The sequence below is a fragment of the Mastigoproctus giganteus genome, chromosome 13 (genome assembly GCF_048544385.1).
Source record: "Mastigoproctus giganteus isolate SK-2022 chromosome 13, ASM4854438v1, whole genome shotgun sequence".
NCBI classification, from domain to species: domain Eukaryota; kingdom Metazoa; phylum Arthropoda; class Arachnida; order Uropygi; family Thelyphonidae; genus Mastigoproctus; species Mastigoproctus giganteus.
In genome coordinates this window covers 153,066,623-153,088,257 of record NC_143587.1, presented here as the reverse complement: position 1 = coordinate 153,088,257, position 21,635 = coordinate 153,066,623, and the positions used below count along the sequence as shown (strand labels likewise).

At 37.8% G+C, this 21,635-nt stretch overlaps 1 protein-coding gene across 1 annotated transcript in view; it reads left to right on the top strand.

Moving 5' to 3' along the window:
- Nucleotides 1-21,635, top strand: part of Kpc1 (Kip1 ubiquitination-promoting complex subunit 1) — a 534,039-nt gene that overhangs the window by 489,931 nt on the left and 22,473 nt on the right. The window contains exon 29 of the mRNA XM_090388154.1: nt 16,705-16,841. Coding sequence (XP_090244280.1) covers nt 16,705-16,841 — 137 coding nt within the window. The remainder of the gene's footprint in view (nt 1-16,704; nt 16,842-21,635) is intronic.

Genomic DNA, 21,635 nt, shown 5'->3' with positions numbered 1-21,635 from the left:
TGTCTCCAATTCTGCCGAGACGCGATAGGAGGGAGTATATGATGAGAGCCTTGTCGATCAATTCGGCCCTGGAAAGATTGAGCAAGGCTCAAGGGGTAGAATTTTTTTCACCCTGGTCTGTACTTGTTAACAGAAGGGACTGCTTCTACAGGGATGGGATACACTTAAATAGAAAGGATGCAAGAATATTTGCTGATGCTATCGAGGCAGTGTTAGGTGGGTCGGAAAACTGCTAGCTTCGGAGGATACAAGGATTAATAGATTAACAGTAGCCATTGGCAGAGGTGAAAGTGATTCTTGCACTGCTTCTATTGGAATGAGCAGAAGCCTGGAAAACAAGATGCAGGATATTTCAGAGTCTGCTGGGAATCATTGGGGTACAAATAAACACATAGGTTGTGTTAGGGTAGCTAAGAAAAAGAACAGATGCATGTATACTTGCGTGTACACCAATGCTAAGAGTTTACTAAATAAATTTGATGAATTTGAGGTATTGCTCAAAGCATCAAAGGCGGATATTGTTGGGATATCAGAGACATGGTGTCACACAGATATAAGGAATGCAGAACTGGAATTTGGGGAGTACAATGTCTACAGAAAGGATAGACAGGATAGGAAGGGAGGAGCGGTTATGCTATTAGTTAAGAAACACATAAAATCCAAGGAAGTGAAGCCAGTCGACATTGCTAGACAGTGCAGTGTCGAGTCAGTTTGGTGTGACATAAGCATTGGGAGATCAAAATTGAGAGTAGGAGTGTGCTATAGGGCTAATGACACTGATGAGTATAATAAGAAACTGTACAGGAAAATAGAGTGGGCCAGTAAATCAGAGAGTCTTATAAAGGGGGATTTTAATTTGCCAGATATTGACTGGAATTTGTGGGTTGGTCACTCACACACTTTTGTGATTTATTGGATGATTGTTTTTACATCAGCATGTTCGGGAGGAAATTAGAGGGAGTAATACTCTTGATTTGATTATCAGTAGTGATTCTTCATGCATTAAGAATCTGCAGAGATAGGAACCACTAGGTGGCAGTGATCACATTGTACTGAAGTGGGATTTACTCAAAGAGGTAACTACCATCAGGGGTAAAGGGAAGGGTTTTTGCTTTCGTAAAGGCGACTATCTGAGACAGTATTTAAATTCTATACAGTGGGATCAACTGATGATGTTATCAACAGCAAATTCAAAATGGGAAGCATTCAAAGAACTTATCTTGGAAGCTACTAGGCTTTACATACTAACTAAGAAATATTGTTCAAGGTTTAGGCCTAAATGGATGTCAGATGAACTAATGAGACATATGGCAGAGAAGAAAAATGCTTGGGATACATATAAATTAACACGTGACACAAAAGCCTATGATAGATATAAGAGTATCTGTAACCAAGTTACAAAGGAGGTTAGACAGGCGAAGGCAGATTACGAGAAATCTTTGGCAAAGGATGCAAAGAAAAACAGAAAAGAGTTCTTTACCTATGTAAACTCTAGAAGGGAGGGGATAAATCAGATTGGTCCACTTGATATTGATGGTTCAACTGTTGATGATCTTGCTCAGGTAGCTAACAAACGAAATGAATATTTTGCATCGACATTCACACAAGGAGTTATTCTGTGAGGGAAATACCAGAGGTGTATTCAACTCTGGCAGTAAGCTAGATAATCTTGTAATAACTGAGAGTAAAGAGTAGGAGAAATTGTTGAAGATAAACACAATTATGAAGATAAACATAATTATGGCTAAGGGTTTGCACCAGCAAACCCTTAGCCATAATTATGAGAGCTTCCTTGGACTCAGGGGAGGTACCCATAGACAGGAGATGTGCAAATGTGACCTCAATTCACAAAGGAGGATCAAAGGCTCACACAAGTAATTATAGACCTGTAAGTTTAACTTCTGTTCCAGGAAAATTAATGGAGGCACTGGTTAAAGAAGCACTGCAGGATCATCTAGACAAGACTTCAGTTATAGCTCGGACACAGGATGGATTTGTTAGGGGAAGTCTTGCCTGACCAATTTGATTGGATGCTATGATGCAGTCACAAAAGAGCTGGATGCAGGGAATAACTTTGATATTATATACTTGGATCTTAGAAAGGCTTTTGATACTGTTGCACATGGAAGACTGCTGCACAAATTGCAGCAGTGTGGCATTGGAGGCAAATTGCTGCTATGGATAAAGGGGTGGTTGAGGGGGAGAAGACAGAGATCGGTAATCAATGGACACTGCTCTTCGTGGACTAATGTTATTAGTGTAGTCCCTGAGGGTTCAGTGTTGGGTCCATTATTGTTTTCCGTATTTATAAATAATATTGATGATGGTATATCAAGCTTAATGTCCAAGTTTGCAGACGATACAAAAGTTGGCAGGGTTGTGAAGGACACTACTGATGCTATGCTCCTGCAACAGGATCTGGAAAGGTTGAGCAGATGGGCTGAGAGGTGGCAAATGAAGTTTAACATTGACAAATGTAAAGTAATACATATGGGAAACAGCAACACCAGAGCAATGTATCAACTCTGTGATACTACACTGACAGTGGTAGAGAGTGAAAAGGACCTGGGGGTAATTGTGCAGGCAGATATGAAGTTCTCTGAGTGGTGCAGATGGGCTGCAAGAGTAGCTCATGGTGTGTTGTCAATGATATACAGGAATTTTTCTAGCAGAGATAAGGAGGTGATTATTCCCTTGTATAAGGCAATGGTCAGGCCACACCTTGAGTACTGTATACAGGTCTGGAGGCCTCATTTCAAGAAGGATGTAGAGCTGCTGGAACGAGTACAGAGAAGGACAACGAGATTAGTGAATGGAACAAAGGGTTGCTCTTACAAAGAAAGGCTTAAGTTTTGCAAATTACAGTGTCTGGAGACTAGGCACCGGCGAGGTGATCTGATAGAGGTGAATAAAGCCTTGAATGGTTTAAGCATGCTCAATGCTGATGGGATACTTCCTCTTACTCAGAATAATCACCTGAGAGGGCATAAATTCAAATTGAGGAAAGATAGATGTGCGGAAATTTGCCTTTAGCCTCCGGGTAGTTGGTTGGTGGAACAGACTTCATCCCTTGTTGTGGAAGTTGATAGCCGAAATAAATTTAAGGCTCAGCCGGACAGGTATTTGAAATGAACGGAGGAGGGGTGAAGTGGAAGTTTTTTTTTTTTTTTTTCTGCCGGATGCTGCATAAGCTTGCTTTCTTGCATCATATGCCTCTACTAATGCTAATACTAATGCTAATGTTATCTAATCCCATATTTTGCTTGAGTTGATCTTGGCAACACTATTATGCTCCAGCAACAAGATGGTAGATTAACTCACTTTCATAAGGATATTCAAGGCTGTGTGGATCCTCACTGATGAGTAAGATATACAAAGAGTGACCAGCTTGCTCCAGAACTCTTTTGGTGGATTTATATTAAGGGCGACCCCCAACCACATCAACTGATGTGAATGACTAAAAGAGAAGGATTACTCCAGCAATTGACAGTTACGCCAGCCATGTTACAGCGCATCTGGCAAAAGGTTGATTATTGTTGGATTGTACATTACTGCTGGAATGCATTATGGAATCATCATAATACAACTTATTTCCATTGCAATTTTGGATTTGTACTCATTTTCTCTGAGTACAAGATTTCTTTTTTTTTTTTTTTTTTTTATGAGAACCCCAAACATGAGAGGTATTAGAACCTATAGTACTTAGTACCGTGCTTGGGTTGGAGGTTGAGAAGACTAAAGAAGATATTTGTTGACATTGGACTTGAACTTCTGTAGATTTGTAATTTTCAGGAAATATGTATGAAGGAAGGTTGTTCCAGAAAACAGCAGTTGAATGAATAAATGAGGAAGATGAAAAGTTGGTTCTGTGGGTTTGAAGTTAGACAGTAAATGGCTGGTGGCGGCACGTGTTCGGACTGTTTTGAAAGAGAGAGCGGGAATTATAGAAGCCAATTCAGAAGAACAGTTCCCGTGGAAGTATCTGTAGAAGAGGCATGCAGCAGAAACAGTACGTCTATGAGAAAGCGAGTGGAGAGAGACTGTTAGAGATTAATCATTAATTAACCTAACTGCCCTCTTCTGAATGGAATCAAGAAGCCTGAGAGAGGTTTTGGGGGCACCACCCCAGATGTGGGAACAATATTCCATGGCAGGGCGGATTTGCGATTTATACAGAGTGAGCAGCTGTTTGGAAGAAAAGTAACGCCAAGAGCGAAAGAGAAAACCAAGTTTTTTAGATGCAGAGGAAGCAATATTTGTAATGTGCTTGTGCCAAGAGAGAGAGATTAGAAGTCAGGGTAATCCCCAAAAGAGATATATCATTTTGCCTAGAAATCGGAGTGTCACTAAAGATAAGCATAGGAGCAGAAGAATCCTTTTTGCGAGATATAAGACAAGACTGAGTTTTAGAAGGGTTGAAATCAGCTAAGTTGTCTTTGCCCCACTGGAGAATACCTGAAGATCGGCATTTAAGGAATTGGTAGCATATTTTCAAGAAGTTGAAGATGATGGAGCAGGACAAGGTTTCTCAAAATGGAAAGTGGAATGCAATGTGCCATCATCGGCAAAACTATGGATAGGATTTCCAGTCAAGGGAAGAAGGTCATTAATATACAAGAGGAAAAGAGTGGGGGAAAGAACTGAACCTGGGGGACACCGGCATTAGTGGAAAAGTTAGAAGACAGAGAGCCATCTACCATCACCCTCACTGAGCGATCAGAGAGAAAACTGGATAACCAATTACTAAAAACAGTTGGCAAACCATAAGATGGAAGCTTGTTTAGAAGACCTTTATGCCAAGCACGATCACAAGCCTTTCAGATCTCAAGAGCAACTACTTGTGTTTCACTGAACCTTTCCATTGAATTAGTCCATAAATGGGTAACATAAGCTAGAATATCATCAGTGGATCGACACTGACGGAATCCATACTGGCGATCGTTGATAAGATGGAAGGTTTCTAGGTAGTTTAAGAGTTGGCGGTTAATTGATTTCTCCATTGCTTTAGAAAGAGTAGAAGTAATTGCATGGGAGGGATTTGTCACCCTTTTTAGGAACTGGCTGGATATGAGCAAATTTCCAAGCAGAAGGAAAAACACCTTTGGAATAAGAAAGTGAAAACAGGCGGCAAAGAATAGGAGTAAGTTCAGGAGCACAGGTTTTGAGAACAAGTGGAGAAATGCCATCAGGACCTGGAGCCTTCTTAGCATCATGATTCATCAAAATCCTTCTGATATCCTTTTGACTGAAGACTACAGGAGGCATTGAATGGAGCGTGTTGGGAATAGTGGGAGGTGTTTTACCAAGATCATTAATACATGAGCTGGAAGAAAAATGGGATGCTAGCAGGTCAGCTTTATCCTTGGCTGATCTGGTTTGGACAGAGGTGGGAGCAGAGATGGGCAAAAGTTGCGGCTAATAGCTTTGGCAAGAGACCAGAATGCTCGGCTATCATTAGGGCAAGAAGCAAGTTTTCTACTCTTAGCCTGTTCAAACTCTAGTTTGGACTGATTAATAACTGCTTTACAATTGTTGTGAGCTTTGGTGTAGGCAGAAAATGAAACTGAAGAATTAGAAACAAGTCAATTACGATATGCAACATTCTTCTCTTGAACAGCCTTAGCACATTTATTGGAAAACCAAGGTTTAGATAAAGGACGAGATTTTAAAGTGGAGTGTGGGATAAAGGATTCCATTCCTGCAAGAATAATTTCACTGACACGATCTGAGCAAAAGTTGACATCAGAAGTTTTGAAACAGTAATCTGACCAAGGAAAAGAAGAAAATAAGTCTCGCAGGTCATCCCATTTTGCATTGCAAGATGTTGATTACAAGGGTCATAGGGTCATCCCTTGTAATGCCAAACAACACGAGGTTGGGAATAGCCATGAGATAAAGGTTCCATTGGAGAAGAGACAATCACCAAGTTGTGATCTGAAGTGCTTAAAGGACCTCTCACTTCAATCGTGTACTTAGAAGGGTTGTTTGTGAGAAAAAGATCAAGCGTATTGGCCGTATGATTAGGATTGTCCGGTATTCTTGTAGGTAAATCATCAATCTGTGCTAGGTCATTAGTAATTGCAAAAGCCTCAGCATCTCGACCTGCTGGGTAGGTGTGACTATAAAACGGAAGTCAGCCTGAGTTGTAAACATTAAAATCACCACGGAAAATTACCTCACTGTTAGGAAAGTTGGACTGGAAAAAGTCAGGTTGCAAAGAGAGGAAGTCAAAGAGCTCCAAGTGATTAGTGGAGTTGGGAGAATGGTAGAGACAACAGATGAATTTGACACAATGAGGTAGAGAGATTTTAAGCTAGAGAATATCAAAGAGAGGAGATTCCAAATTGCCAAGTCTCTGACATGGAATATCAGAACGGACATATGCACAAGTACCACCTTTGAGGCGAAAGGAATCATACAGCGAACAGTTTGGGCATCTGAGATGAGCAGTAATTGAATCAACCGATAACTGACATTCTGTCAGAAAAAGTACATGGGGTTTGGCAGACTGCAAGTGGAAATGCACATCGTTGAGATTAGAATTGAGACCACGTATATTTGTGAAATGAATTAGGAAGTGCCTGGGAAGTTTAGATCTTCTCGCAGATAAGCTTGTTCTATTAGTTTGACAATTCATGGTGTATTCAATAGTAAGAAAAAGTGGGTGGGACATGCTGTATGAAGTAATGAAATTTTTGGATATGGCGTACATGTGGTAAGAATATACCCAGATCCTTGACATTACGTGGCCTCGACAATGCTCCCCGCATACACACTACTCGGACTCCCTCCAGTCACTATCTGGCAGAGTAGAGGTAGCAAGATTATACACTAGCTGATCGGAAGCCTCCTAGAGAGTTACCAATAGGTTTGGTCTGGTGTACTAACTAGCAGCCTGCCTGTGAACACCGTTTTAGAGCTGTACCCTCGAAATGTAAGGAATATTGGATCTTGCCACAATGTTCATCATAACCTCAAAAGTCATCAATCATACTGCATGATGGAAGAGATAGGGAAGGGTTGACCGGAACTTAGCTCTAGAGACTAAACATGAGTTCCACCACTTCAAGCCTCCAATAAGCAAAGTGGTGGTATTTCACCGGTTGATGAGAGTCATCTACCACCTAGTACTGCCTGGTAACATAGAGGGGCGGTATTCCTCCATGTGGTGTGGGCACCACACCCCGACCCCTGCTTACGTTGGTTCACACCTGGGTGGTTACCCACCATGTACTTGTGCATGGTGGTTATACCCAGGATTACTAACAGTCCCACCATCGTGAAGGTACAAGCAGAGGATTTGGCTGTCAAAGACCATCCAGACTTTGCCGAAATTGGGTCCACTTGGCTTGAGTGTCACCTGAATATCAGTTCCATCAGCGTTTTAGACTCCCAGGTAGCAAGTACAGCTTGTCTGGCATATCTGAGAGAATGTCTGTGACAACCTCAAGGACCATGTTTGATTAAGTCTGCTGAACTTCTTTGTCCTGACAAACAACAATTATTTAAAAATATTAGTTTGTCAGCTAACACAGTAGCGGAATGTATTAACGAAATTGATAGTGATTTAGGATGTCAGTTAAAAGAAAAAAGTATAGATTTTGCAGCATTCTCAATAGCAGTTGATGAGAGTACTGACATCACAAATATAGCACAATTTGCCGTTTTCGTACGAGGTGTTACTGTTGAATTTGAAGTAATTGAGGAATTATTGGAAATAATTCCTATGAAAGGAAAAACTGGTGCACAGGATATTTTTTCTGAAATAAAAACTGTAATATATAAATATAAATTAAGTTGGGATAAAATGGTTGGATTTGCAAGTGATGGTGCAATTGCTATGGTTGGTAAAAAAATTACAGTAGCGGTAAAATTAAGAAATATAGCGAAAGAAGAAAAATTTCAGAATAATTTTTGCTATATACATTGCATTATTCATCAAGAAGCACTTTGTGCCAAAAGTTTGCAGATGGATAATGTTATGGAAACGGCAACTAAAATAAACTTTATCCGTGGACGAGCTCGGAATCATCGAGAATTTGTTGCATTGCTTGAAGAAATTGAAAGTGAGTACAGAGAAATGATTTATTATAACGAGGTGAGGTGGTTAAGTCGAGAAGCAGTATTAAAACGGTTTTTTGATTTAATAAACGAAATCAACATTTTCATGACAAAAAAATAATAAAACCATCGCCAAGCTACATAATGATACATGGATAACAGATTTAGCATTTCTTGTTGACTTAACCGGCAATTTAAATATTCTCAATAAAGAGCTGCAAAGAAAGAATAAATTTTCTGCTTTGTTTAATGAAACATAATAAAACTTTATAATGCACCAAATGTCTGAACCTACTTTTGACTTACCTTTTTATAATTAATGAAAAAAAAAAGTTTAAATAGAGAGCATTATTTTGAAAACTGTAATCATCTGTAACTCCAGAACTCTTTCGGTGGATTTATATTATTATATAAATTGTATTTATATAAATATTTATAAATATTATATTTATATTGCATTGGTTTAAATAAAAATTCAGTTCTGATTCTTTGATTCTGGTTAACTGTATTTAACTAGGCAATAACACTAGACAATAAAAAAAAAAAAAAAATTTGTCCACCTAGATCAAAATTTTTCAGATTCTAAATGAAATTGATCTGCTCATTCAAAAAATACCACAGTTAAGTATCTAACATATCTGCGTTGAAAGATACAACTGAAATTTTAGTAACTTAATTTTTTTTATTTTATTTTCATGTTTAACATATCATAAAATAATACATATGTTGTCTTAAAAATGAGCCATTCATTTTAAAATACCTAATCAAAAATATGTGCTATATACATTCTATTTCCTTAGAAATGCTTGAGATTCATTTTTTTATATATTCCCTATCGCTTTCCCTCTTAAAAAACCAACAGTAATCTTTCATGATAGTAGCATTCCAGCAATTTTTGTACTACAATTTATATTAGTATTAGTAGTGGCATATGATGCAAGAAAGCAAGCTTGTACAGCATCAGGCAAAAAAAAAAAAAAAACTTCCCATTTCACCTATCCATCCCTCCAATGGCTTCTATAGTTCTTTCTTGAAATTATTTAAGCTATCAACTTCCAACAACAGATGGAAGTTTGTTCCATCAAACAACCACTTGCTGGCTAAAGGCAAACTTCTGCACATCTATTCTGCAACCATTCTTCCTCAATTTGAATTTATGCCTCATGTGCTTTCTCTTGCTCAGACTTCTATAATCTGAGCAAGAGAAAGAATCCCATCATCATTGAGCTTGCTCAATCCACTCAAACACTTAAACACCTCAATCAGATCACCTTGCAGATGCCTAGTCACCAGACACTGCAATTTACCGAACTGGAGCCTTTTGGTAAGGGTGACGTTTTGTTCCCCCTCACCAATCTCATTGCCCTTCTCTGTACTTGTTCCAGCAGCTCTACATCTTTCCTAAAATGAGGCCTCCAGAGGCCTGTGTGCAGTACTCAAGATGCAGCCTAACCATTGCTTTATACCAAGCATGTCAAACTTGTTTTGCACCACAGGCCCTATCAACTATTTTGCATTAGGCTGAGGGATACATGCCTTCAATAAACAAAATAAAATTTTTAGAATTACTGTATTTAGTATATAGATAACCTGTTTTGTATCCTACATTAGTTTTTAAATTAAAAATACTTTACAATATTTAATAAAAAATAAATAAATAATAAAACCACAATTTATTATTATATCATGTTTTAGAGGACACTTGGCATCGTTTTTCACAAAGCAGATCATCAAAATTTGGTTGAATATCTTGAGCTGATGTAATCTTTAAGATTGATGATAGATGGTGATCGGTTAATCTTGACCTTTCTGGAGTTCTGTTATTTTTCATCGAAGAAAACAGTTGCTTGCATAAGTATGTGTTCCCAAACATAGCCAGTATATTCGTAGCGAAAGATAACATGTAGATTTACTTGATGTAGATAAGATGTAGATTTACTTGAGCATGTACAGAGAAGGGCAACAAGATTGGTGAGGGGAATGAAGGGATCCTCTTACCAAGAGAGGCTTAAGTTCTGCAAATTGCAGTGGCTGGAGACTAGGCACCTGCGCAATGATCTGATTGAGGTATATAAGGCCTTGAATGGGTTGAGCACGCTGAATTCTAATGGGATCTTTCCACTTGTTCAGATTACGAACCTAAGGGGCCATAAATTCAAATTAAGAAAAGACAGATGTAGAATAGATGTGCGGTAATTTGCCTTTAGCCAGCGGGTGGTTAATTGCTGGAACAAACTTCCATCTGTCGTTGTGGAAGTTGATAGATTGAATAAATTTAAAGAGGAACTGGACAGGCATTTGGAGGTAATGGTGTGATTTTTTTTTTTTTTTGGCTGATGCTGCATAAGCTCATATACATGCTTTCTTGCATCACATGCCACTACTACTACTACATTTTTGGAAATTCATCTGCGGGTAAATAAATAAAAGTCTGGAATTCCAACTTCCATATATTTTTGCTTTAGCAAAGAGTCACATTGGATTTCAATTAATTCCATTTGTGTGCTCTCATCAACAATTTCAATATCAATAGATATAGGCGAAGTAAAACGACGAAACTGTCATTCACAGTTTTTGATATCAGAAAATCTTCTATCGAACTCCATTTCTAACAATTTAATTTGGTGTGTATATTCTGTAAATTTTAAGTCAGGTGATTTTAACAACAGAGATTGGCAATTTTTAAAATGAGAAGTTTTCTTTTTCTATTTGTTTGTGCCAAAGTAATAATTTTTCTTTGAAAACATTAATATTATCAAATAACATTGTAACAATGTGATGTTTTCCTTGAAGTTTAAGATTAAGTTGGTTAAGATGACTTGTAATGTTAACTGAGAAGGCCAGATCCTTTATCCATTGTACATCTTTTAATTCAGTACATTCATAATTATTTGTTTCCAAGAACATTACGATTTCATCCAGCAGCTTGAAGAATCGTTTTAAGACTTTGACTTGAAATCCATCGAACTTCTGTATAATAGGGTAGATCAGCGTGTTCACTTTCTGTCTTCCAGAAATGAAACAAATTGTCGATGATTAAATCCACGTGCTTGAATATAATTTTTAATTTTGGAGACTTTTTTTTTTAGCATGTGTCAACTGGATGCACATCCTTAGATTTTATGTTTCTTAACTAACAGCATAACCCCCCCTCCTGCTTCCTATCCTGTCTATCCTTTCTTTACACATTGTACTTCCCAAATTCTAATGTTGCACTGCTTATATCTGTGTGACACCATGTCTATGATATCCCAACAATATCTACCTTTGAGACCTTGATAAGCAATTCAAATTCATCAAATTTATTTACTATGCATACAGCAGTGGTGTACATGCAAGTATACATGCACCTGTTCTTACTCTTAGTTACCCTAACACAGCCCATGTATTTACTTGTTCCACGATGACTCCCAGCAGCTCTTGAAATCCGCAGCAACTTGTTCTCTAGGCTGCTGCTGCTCATTACAGTAGCAGTGCAAGAATCGCTTTAGCCTCTGCCTGTGGCTACTGTTAATCTTTTAGTCTGTGAATCCTCCCAAGCTAGCAGTTTTCTGACACACCTAACACTGCCTCGATATTCAGCAAATATTCTTGCTGAAGAATTGATTGACAAGGCTTCATCATATACTCTATCCAGTTATATTAAAGGAGGCAGCAAAGGAAGTAAGCAAACCCTAAGCCATAATAATGAGAGCATCCTTGGACTCTGAGGAGGTCCCTATAGAGTGGAGATGTGCAAATGTATCCCCAATTCACAAAGGGGTATCAAAGGGTGACACGAATAATTACAGACCAGTTAGTTTAACTTCTGTTCCAGGTAAAATAATGGAGTCACTGGTTAAAGATGCATTGCAGGATCATCTAGACAAACTGCAGCAATAATTCAAACACAGCATGGGTTTGTTAAGGAAAAGTCTTGTCTGACAAATTTGATTGGATATTATGATGTGGTTACAAAGGAACTGGATGCAAAAATAATTTTGATATAATATACTTGGATTTCAAGAAAACTTTTGATACTGTTACACATGGAAGACTACTGTACAAATTGGAGCAAAATGGTATTAAGTGTAAGTTGCTACAATGGATAAAAGGATGGTCGAGTGGGATAAGACAGAGGGTGGTAATCAATGGGTGCTGCTCTCTCGTGGACTAATGTTATTAGTGGAGTCCCACAGGGTTCGGTGTTGGCTCCACTGTTGTTTAATATATATTTATCAGTGATATTGAATTCAACAGTGTTTTGTGAAATCTTCCTGTAGACCAGAGAGTAATTAGATTATTTACTGGTCATTGGTCTACCTGAAGGTCACCATGGACATTCTAAGCAAAGTCATGCTACTTTATTGAACTCAAGATTTTGGACATACTTCAATGTTTCCTTCAAGCATGAAAGTGTCTGTAATTCTGCCCAGACACGATAGGAGGGAGTATATGATGAGAGCCTTGTCGATCAATTCGGCCCTGGAAAGATTGTGCAAGGCTCAAGGGATAGAATTTTTTTCTGCCTGGTCTGTACTTGTTAACAGGAGAGACTACTTCTACAGGGAGGGGATACACTTAAATAGAAAGGGTGCAAGAATATTTGCTGATGCTATCGAGGCAGTGTTAGGTGGGTCAGAAAACTGCTAGCTTGGGGGGGGGATACAAGGACTAATAGATTAACAGTAGCCACTGGCAGAGGTGGAAGTGATTCTTGCACTGCTTCTATTGGAATGAGCAGAAGCCTGGAAAACAAGATGCAGGATGTTTCAGAGACTGTTGGGAGTCATTGCGGTACAAGTAAACACATGGGTTGTGTTACGGTAGCTAAGAATAGGAACAGGTGCACGTATACTTGCGTGTACACCAATGCTAGGAGTTTGGTAAATAAATTTGATGAATTTGAGGTATTGCTCAGAACATCAAAGGCAGATATTGTTGGAATATCAGAGAGGATAGACAGGATAGGAAGGGAGGAGAGGTTATGCTATTAGTTAAGAAATACAAAATCCAAGGAAGTGAAGCCAGTCGACATTGCTGGACAGTGCAGTGTCGAGTCAGTTTGGTGTGATATAAGCATTGGGGGATCAAAAGTGAGAGTAGGAGTGTGCTATAGACCTAATGACTGTGATGAGTATAATAAGAAAATGTACAGGGAAATAGAGTGGGCCAGTAAATCAGAGTCTTATAATGGGGGATTTTAATTTCCCAGATATTGACTGGAATTTGTGAGTTGGACACTCACACACTAGCAAGGATTTTGTGGATTTATTGGATGATTGTTTTCTACATCAGCATGTTCGGGAGGGAACTAGAGGGAGTAATATACTTGATTTGATTATCAGTAGCGATTCTTCTTGCATTAAGAATCTGCAGATAAAGGAACTACTAAGTGGCAGTAATCACAGTGTGCCGAAGTGGGATTAAATCAGAGGTAACTACTATCGGGGATAAAGGGGAGGGTTATTGCTTTCGTAAAGGTGACTACAATGGTCTGAGACAGTATTTAAATTCTATACAGTGGGACCAACTGATGATGTGACCAACAGCAAATTCAAAATGGGAAGCATTCAAAGAACTTATCTTGGAAGCTACTAGGCTTTACATACCAACTAAGAAATATTGTTCAAGGATTAGGCCTAAATGGATGTCAGATGAACTAGACACATGACAGAGAAAAAAATGCATGGGATACATATAAATTAACATGCGACACAGAAGCCTATGACAGATATAAGCTGGTCTGTAACCAAGTCACAAAGGAGGTTAGGCAGGCAAAGGCAGATTATGAGAAATCTTTGGCAAAGGACGCAAAGAAAAACAGCAAAGATTTCTTTACTTATGTAAACTCTAGAAGGAAGGGGATGAATCAGATTGGTCCACTTGATATCGATGATCCTGCTCAGGTAGCTAACAAACTAAATGAATATTTTGCATCGATATTCACACGAGGAGTTATTCTGTGAGGGGAATGCCAGAGGTGTATTCAACTCTGGCAGTAAGCTAGATAATCTTGTAATAACTGAGAGTAAAGTGGAGGAGAAATTGGTGAAGATAAACACAAGAAAGGCACCTGGGTTGGATGGGATCTATCCAGTTATATTAAAGGAGGCAGCAAAGGAAGTAAGCAAACCCTTAGCCACAATTATGAGAGCTTCCTTGGACTCAGGGGAGGTACCCATAGACAGGAGATTTGCAAATGTGATCCCAATTTACAGAGGATCAAAGGCTGACACAAGTAATTATAGACCTGTTAGTTTAACTTCTGTTCCAGAAAAATTAATGGAGGCACTGGTTAAAGAAGCACTGCAGGATCATCTAGACAATACTTCATTTATAGCTCGGACACAGCATGGTTTTGATATTGGAAAGTCTTGCCTGACCAATTTGATTGGATACTATGATGCAGTCACAAACGAGCTGAATGCAGGGAATAACTTTGATATTATATACTTGGATCTTAGAAAGGCTTTTGATACTGTTGCACATGGAAGACTGCTGCACAAATTGCAGCAGTGTGGCATTGGAGGCAAATTGCTGCTAGAAGACAGAGTGGTAATCAATGGACACTGCTCTTCGTGGACTAATGTTATTAGTGTAGTTCTTCAGGGTTCAGTGTTGGGTCCATTATTGTTTTCCGTATTTATAAATAATATTGATGATGGTATATCAAGCTTAATGTCCAAGTTTGCAGACGATACAAAAGTTGGCAGGGTTGTTAAGGACACTACTGATGCTATGCTCCTGCAACAGGATCTGGAAAGGTTGAGCAGATGGGCTGAGAGGTGGCAAATGAAGTTTAACATTGACAATGTAAAGTACTACATATGGGAAACAGCAACCCCAGAGCAATGTATCAACTCTGTGGTACTACACTAACAGTGGTAGAGAATGAAAAGGACCTGGGGTAATTGTGCAGGCAGATATGAAGTTCTCTGAGCAGTGCAGACGGGCTGCAAGAGTAGCTCATGGTGTATTGTCAATGATATACAGGAATGTTTCTAGCAGGGATAAGGAGGTGATTATTCCCTTGTATAAGGCAATGGTTAGGCCACACCTTGAGTACTCTATACAGGTCTGGAGGCCTCATTTTAAACAGTAAAGCTATTGGAACAAGTACTGAGAAGTGCAACAAGATTAGTGAATGGAACAAAGGATTGCTCTTACGAAGAAAGGTTTAAGTTTTGCAAATTACAGTCTGGAGACTAGGCACTGGCGAGGTGATCTGATAGAGGTGTATAAAGCCTTGAATGGTTTGAGCATGCCCAATGCTGATGGGATTCTGCCTCTTGCTCAGAATAATCACCTGAGATGGCATAAATTAAAATTGAGGAAAGACAGATGTAGAATAGATGTCCGGAAATTTGCCTTTAGCCAGCAGGTAGTTGGTTGGTGAAAGAGACTACCGTCCCTTGTTGTGGAAGTTGATAGCCTAAATAAATTTAAGGCTCAGCTGGACAGGTATTTCGAACGAACGGAGGGGTGAAGTGGAAGTTTTTTTTTGGCTGATGCTGCATAATCTTGCTTTCTTGCATCATATGCCTCTACTAATGCTAATTAGAGGAACTGATGAGAATGTGTTTCCATTCCCATCAATTCCCCTATTCTTCATTGCAGCAAAATTGCTTTTATTCTTAATTTTGAGGCATAACTAAATATAACTCGTCATTAGGATGGATTTGTTCATTGCCTACTTCATTTAGACGTCAACTAATATCTCTACAGAAATGTGCCTTCTCCTCTAGCAAAATATTTTGAATATACTTAATCGTTGTTGACTTAAACAGTATCATAAGTATTGGTTATGCTGCCCTTCTTCATTAAGTTCCTACACTTTTTATAGTAACTGCTTATGTAAGATTTGTGTTGGATTGTACAGTTACAATTACCTAGTAACTATACAACCCTATCATTTATTGTTGTATAATAACTATATAGCCCAATGAATGTTAGAAATCAAAGGTTAGAATTGGCTAATGTTTGATTAAAATTTGGTTATGTAATAGGCTGGAACCACATCTGAAGATTTCATGCAGACTGTACCTTACATCTTGGTCTTTAAGAACACAAATGGCTATGCAGATTAAGCAGAGGAATAAAAAAATGGAGGTGGTAGATGGCTTTCATCAACCGGTGAAATACCACCACTTTGCTTATTGGAGGCTTGAAGTGGTGAAACCCATGTTTAGTCTCTAGAGCAAAGTTTCCGGCATCCCCCCCCCCATACTTCTCCTTCAACCCTAACCCAAGCACGGTACTAAGTACTATAGGTTCTAATACCTCTCGTGTTTGGGGTTCACATAAAAAAAAAAAAAAAAATATATTAAAACCTTCATTAAAATTATCCATATACTAGTATCGATAATCCTAATTTAAATCATTTAACTAGCATTATGGGTGGAAATGATTATTAATTGGTTATTGTTGTTGTTTTGTTTGTATAGCTTATTCATTAATTTGTGGTGTGAAAGGTCAGTAAAGTGATGACATCAAGTGCTTAATACTTAATTATTTACATCAAGTAAATAATTAAAGAACACTTTGTTGTTTTATGAATTCTGCAACTCAGTACTGAAATTGGTTTATAAAGATTTTTAATTGATTTTGCAATATATTTTATTAACTGAACAGATAAAACCACTTTGATTGTTTTATTTTTAGCCGCGACTGTGCCATATCCTGCCTTTTAAATGAGCCAAGTTTTCAGCTCTCTTCTTTGGATTTCTTAGTTGCTCCTGCTTCTGTTGGACAGCCAGCTTCTGAGTCTGTTGCTTCTACTATATTTAGTTTTAGAGATTGTAAGTTTCCAGAAAAATTAATTCTATTTCTTACCAAATATAAAATATTTTAAATACTTTTTAAAACAAATTTGGTATATTTATAACTATCCACTAGGTGGGGGGGATAAATTATTAAAAGAAACAAAAGTAGTCTGTTTACCCAAGGGTCATCTGAACATTGTGATATGATGCAATTTTCGTGATTTCTGATTTCCCCTTCCTTTCCTTGTCATTGCAAAATCCCATAAAAATACATCACAAATTAAAGGCTCCTCCCATTTTCCATTGGAATTGTTACAAATTACAGACCATATTTCCATCCACAAAAACAAAATTTTTGGTTTTTTAGGTAAATTTCTTTTCTACAGTACAAATTTTAGAAACTAAATTACTGTATCTTATCTAGCATACAAGATGTGGCTATTAAATAACAAGATGCAATAAAATAAATATAATGAAATATTTCGTACCTTACAATTCAAAATAATTGCCTTGGGCTTGCATACACTGTTCCATACATTTCTTCCAAGCACAGAAACATTTCTGGATGTCTTCTTTTAAAATTTCAGTCGTTTTTTTTTTTTTTTTTCTGAATGTCTTCAGTGGACTGAAAATGGGTTCCCTTAAGTACATTTTAGGGAAGAGAAAAAAAGTCACAGGGGCTGTCTTTTGAGCAGGGTGCATGTTCACACATAGGAATTTGTTTTTTGGCAAAGAGAGCACATTGTGTGTCAGAACATTGTCTTGATGGAGCATTCAATGATCTTTCCACAATTCAGGTCTCTTTCTTTGAATTTTTTCGCACAGCCTTGTCAGAATTTCAATATGGTGTTTGATTGGCAGTCTGATTTCGTGGGACTTATTCAACCATAATAATTCTTTTAATATCAAAAAAACAGAAAGCATGGTTTTCATTTTTGATATGAGCATTATTTTTTTTTTTTTGGTCTGGGGATTGTTTTGTCTTCCATTACATTGACTGCCCTTTAGTGTTTTTAGTTTGTACTGGAACAGCCAACTTTCACCACGTTCTGTTATAACTCATGTTCAGTCTGGTAAGTAAAACACTAAAAAAAGTTAGAAACCAAATAAAATTGCTAACACAGGTTTAAACATCTTAAATTTCTAATAAATAAATAAATATTATAATATAATTGATTGATATTTATGTTCACTGACATTTTCTTTTTTTTTTTGATAGTAAAAAAAAATGATAAGCAATCAATAACGATGAACATGGGACACAAATTGCACAAGTGAGACAAGTTTACGAAGCTTAAAAAAATAGGAATGAAAAGAAGATTCTGAAAATTTGTTTTTTATATGATTGAAGATTTCATGTAAGGGAAAACACATTTCACCGTAATAATGTAAAAACCCACAGAATTCCTTTTATCAGTAATATCGCAAATGCAGTAAAATCGAGTTTACTACCCATTTATTAGATTTCACTAACTGGGAAGTGCAAATTATTTTTATTGTTTTATGGTAGTGACTAAAAATGTGTTCCTCTGCTCGTGCTATCATGCCTCGCAAAATTTCTGTTCGATCAGAAAAATGTGAGCTCCTGAAAACGAGCTGGCCTATGTGTTATCTTGTGAATACAGCAAATGACAAGTGTCTCTGACCAATACAACCACAGTAAGTGGGAAATGTAGCTCTCACACATTTGGCATTTGATATTTTTTAAGCTTCATAAGCTTGTATTTATTGCTGTGCAGGTTGCTACATTCAGCTTGTGCCGGATTTGCGTTCACCTAGTGTTACTCTCAGACGAAATTGCACATGAGCCAAAGTAAAAAATCGCATTATACTCTCATTGTTTCCTAATATATCAGTCGCGTTGGAGCAAATCTGCATTGCAGACATGCGCATTATAAAAGAACTGACTATACTCAGTTTTCAAAACATCTTCACAAATTTGGAGTCCTCTGATTTTTTGATCTTCATTTAGAATTTTTGGCGCACACTTTCTCATACCTAAATTTTCAGTTAAAATTTATCTAACTATCTCTTTGTCTTTGTTGAGTTCTGATGCAACCATTCTAATGCTTAAACAATGTTCTCTTCTAATCAGTGTCCTTATCCAATCCACATTTTCATTAGTGTTCATGGATAATGGCCTGACTCATCATCTTCCATATTTGATCTTCCATCTAAAAATGTTTTATGCCATTCAAACATGTGAGCTCTTGACATACTACCTTTCCCATAAACTTGAAGTAACAAATTTGTAACTTTCAGTTGGTATTTTCTTTAGTTTTGTTAAAAATTTGAGGTTGGTTCTTTGTTCAACCTTTTTGTCGATCAATTTTCTGGCAAACTGCAAAAACGCAAAGTAATGAAAACTTGTCTTACAGCAAATTGAATGAATGTGTTGGAACATGACTTGGCAGGCAACTAAGGAAAGCTTCAAGATCAGCTGCTGTGCCTTTTTTCACAGGTGGCGCTATATTGCTAGCTGCGTGCCAGTCTCATTATTTAATAGCCATACCTCGTATGGGGAAAAATTGGAAAAAATTCCGAAGAGCCTAAATTTGTATGTTATGATCATATGAAAGGATAACAAACTGAATTTTTAAAAAAATAATAATAATTAAAAATATATAATTTTGGCAAAGCTGAATTAAGATTTTTTTTAGGTGATACAATTATGACTAAGTTCAGTAACTAAACAGGCCCGGCACTAGGGGTCCTCTGAATGCAGCATATTTACTGCAGAGCTGCACGCAATTGAGTTAGCCTTGGATCGCATTAGTAAATGCCAATACCAACGGTTCATTTTATATTCCGACTCTCTTAGCATGTTACAGGCATTAATATCTGTGAGATATAATCCTCATCCAGTTCTGTCTAGTATTCAGCAGAAGATTCACTTCCTCTGTGGACGTGAATATGATATTCGCTTCTGCTGGATTCCCAGCCACATTGGGATTACGGGAAATGATTTGGCTGACGCCGCAGCCAAATCAGCAATTCCCAATAATAACTGCTGCCTGTCAGTCCCCTATACAGACTACAGGCAAATAATACACGAGAAGATACACTCCCAATGGCAGGATTCGTGGAATAGACAGACTGCAAATAAATTATATCATATAAAGCCTGTAATTGAACCGTGGCAGTCTAGTCTGCGCAGGAATCGTAAGGAGGAAGTTGTTCTTGCCCGGACACGCATAGGACACAGTCGTTTAACTCATTCGTTTCTGCTGAGGGCTGATGACCCTCCTATGTGTGTGTCCTGTGGCACAATTTTAACGATTAGACACCTTTTAATTGACTGTCCAGATTTTAGCAGCACCCGTTTTACCGCTTTTAATCATCTGACTGAACCTTATACACTCAGTCAGATTTTATCTGACAATGACAATGTGTCTGCTGTTTTTAACTATTTTAAATCAATAAAAGCTTTTAATTGTATTTAAAATTTATGTTATTGTTATCTCTTTATTGGTTTGTTTTTTATATACCTGTTATTATATATCTGGACATGGTGGCCTAACTACTTAGGTCACTGAATGTTTTAACTTTTTATAATATGACAGGTATTTGGTGCATTATAGCCTCAGTTGCTGATGCACCAATAAAACCCAAACCCAAGCACTAGGGGTGTGCAAGTGAGGCACTTGCCACAGATGCAACCTAAAATAGGCAGTGCTAGATGCACTACTGCAGCATTTCCCAAACTTTTTTTAGTCACGGAACACTTTTCATCTCACAATATATTTGCAGAACACTTACGGAACACAATTTTAGCTGGAGCCAAAGAACTGTTTGCTAATATTTTATTACATACAATATAATATCAGTGTTTAGATACACCATAGATAACTCTTAATAAACTACAAAGTAGTTGTTGTAGGCATCATTTGCTGTTTCTCATATTGTGCTCTGCCTTCACGACGAGTTGCCATGATATTGCACTACTTCGAATAAGTAACTCTTCACTAATAGAGAAGACTATTGTTACTTATTCTCAGTTGAGTACCACCACCCAGACAGCACTGTTTCACGGCTATTGGCCGATCATCAGTGGGTGGGCAGGTACCCTGGTAATGCAGACATGACGACCCAGTTGTGAAGTTAATCACACAATATGAGAGATGCCAAGAGGTGTAGATGTCAATATTTAAAATAAATAAATGCACAAGGCATAATACTTTAAGAGTTTGGTATCTATATAATATCAGTGTTTAGATACACCATAGATAACTCTTAATAAACTACAAAGTAGTTGTTGTAGGCATCATTTGCTGTTTCTCATATTGTGCTCTGCCTTCACGACGAGTTGCCATGATATTGCACTACTTCGAATAAGTAACTCTTCACTAATAGAGAAGACTATTGTTACTTATTCTCAGTTGAGTACCACCACCCAGACAGCACTGTTTCACGGCTATTGGCCGATCATCAGTGGGTGGGCAGGTACCCTGGTAATGCAGACATGACGACCCAGTTGTGAAGTTAATCACACAATATGAGAGATGCCAAGAGGTGTAGATGTCAATATTTAAAATAAATAAATGCACAAGGCATAATACTTTAAGAGTTTGGTATCTATATAATATCGGTGTATAGATACAACATAGATAACTCTTAATAAACTACAAAGTAGTTGTTGTAGGCATCATTTGCTGTTTCTCATATTGTGCTCTGCCTTCACGACGAGTTGCCATGATATTGCACTACTTCGAATAAGTAACTCTTCACTAATAGAGAAGACTATTGTTACTTATTCTCAGTTGAGTACCACCACCCAGACAGCACTGTTTCACGGCTATTGGCCGATCATCAGTGGGTGGGCAGGTACCC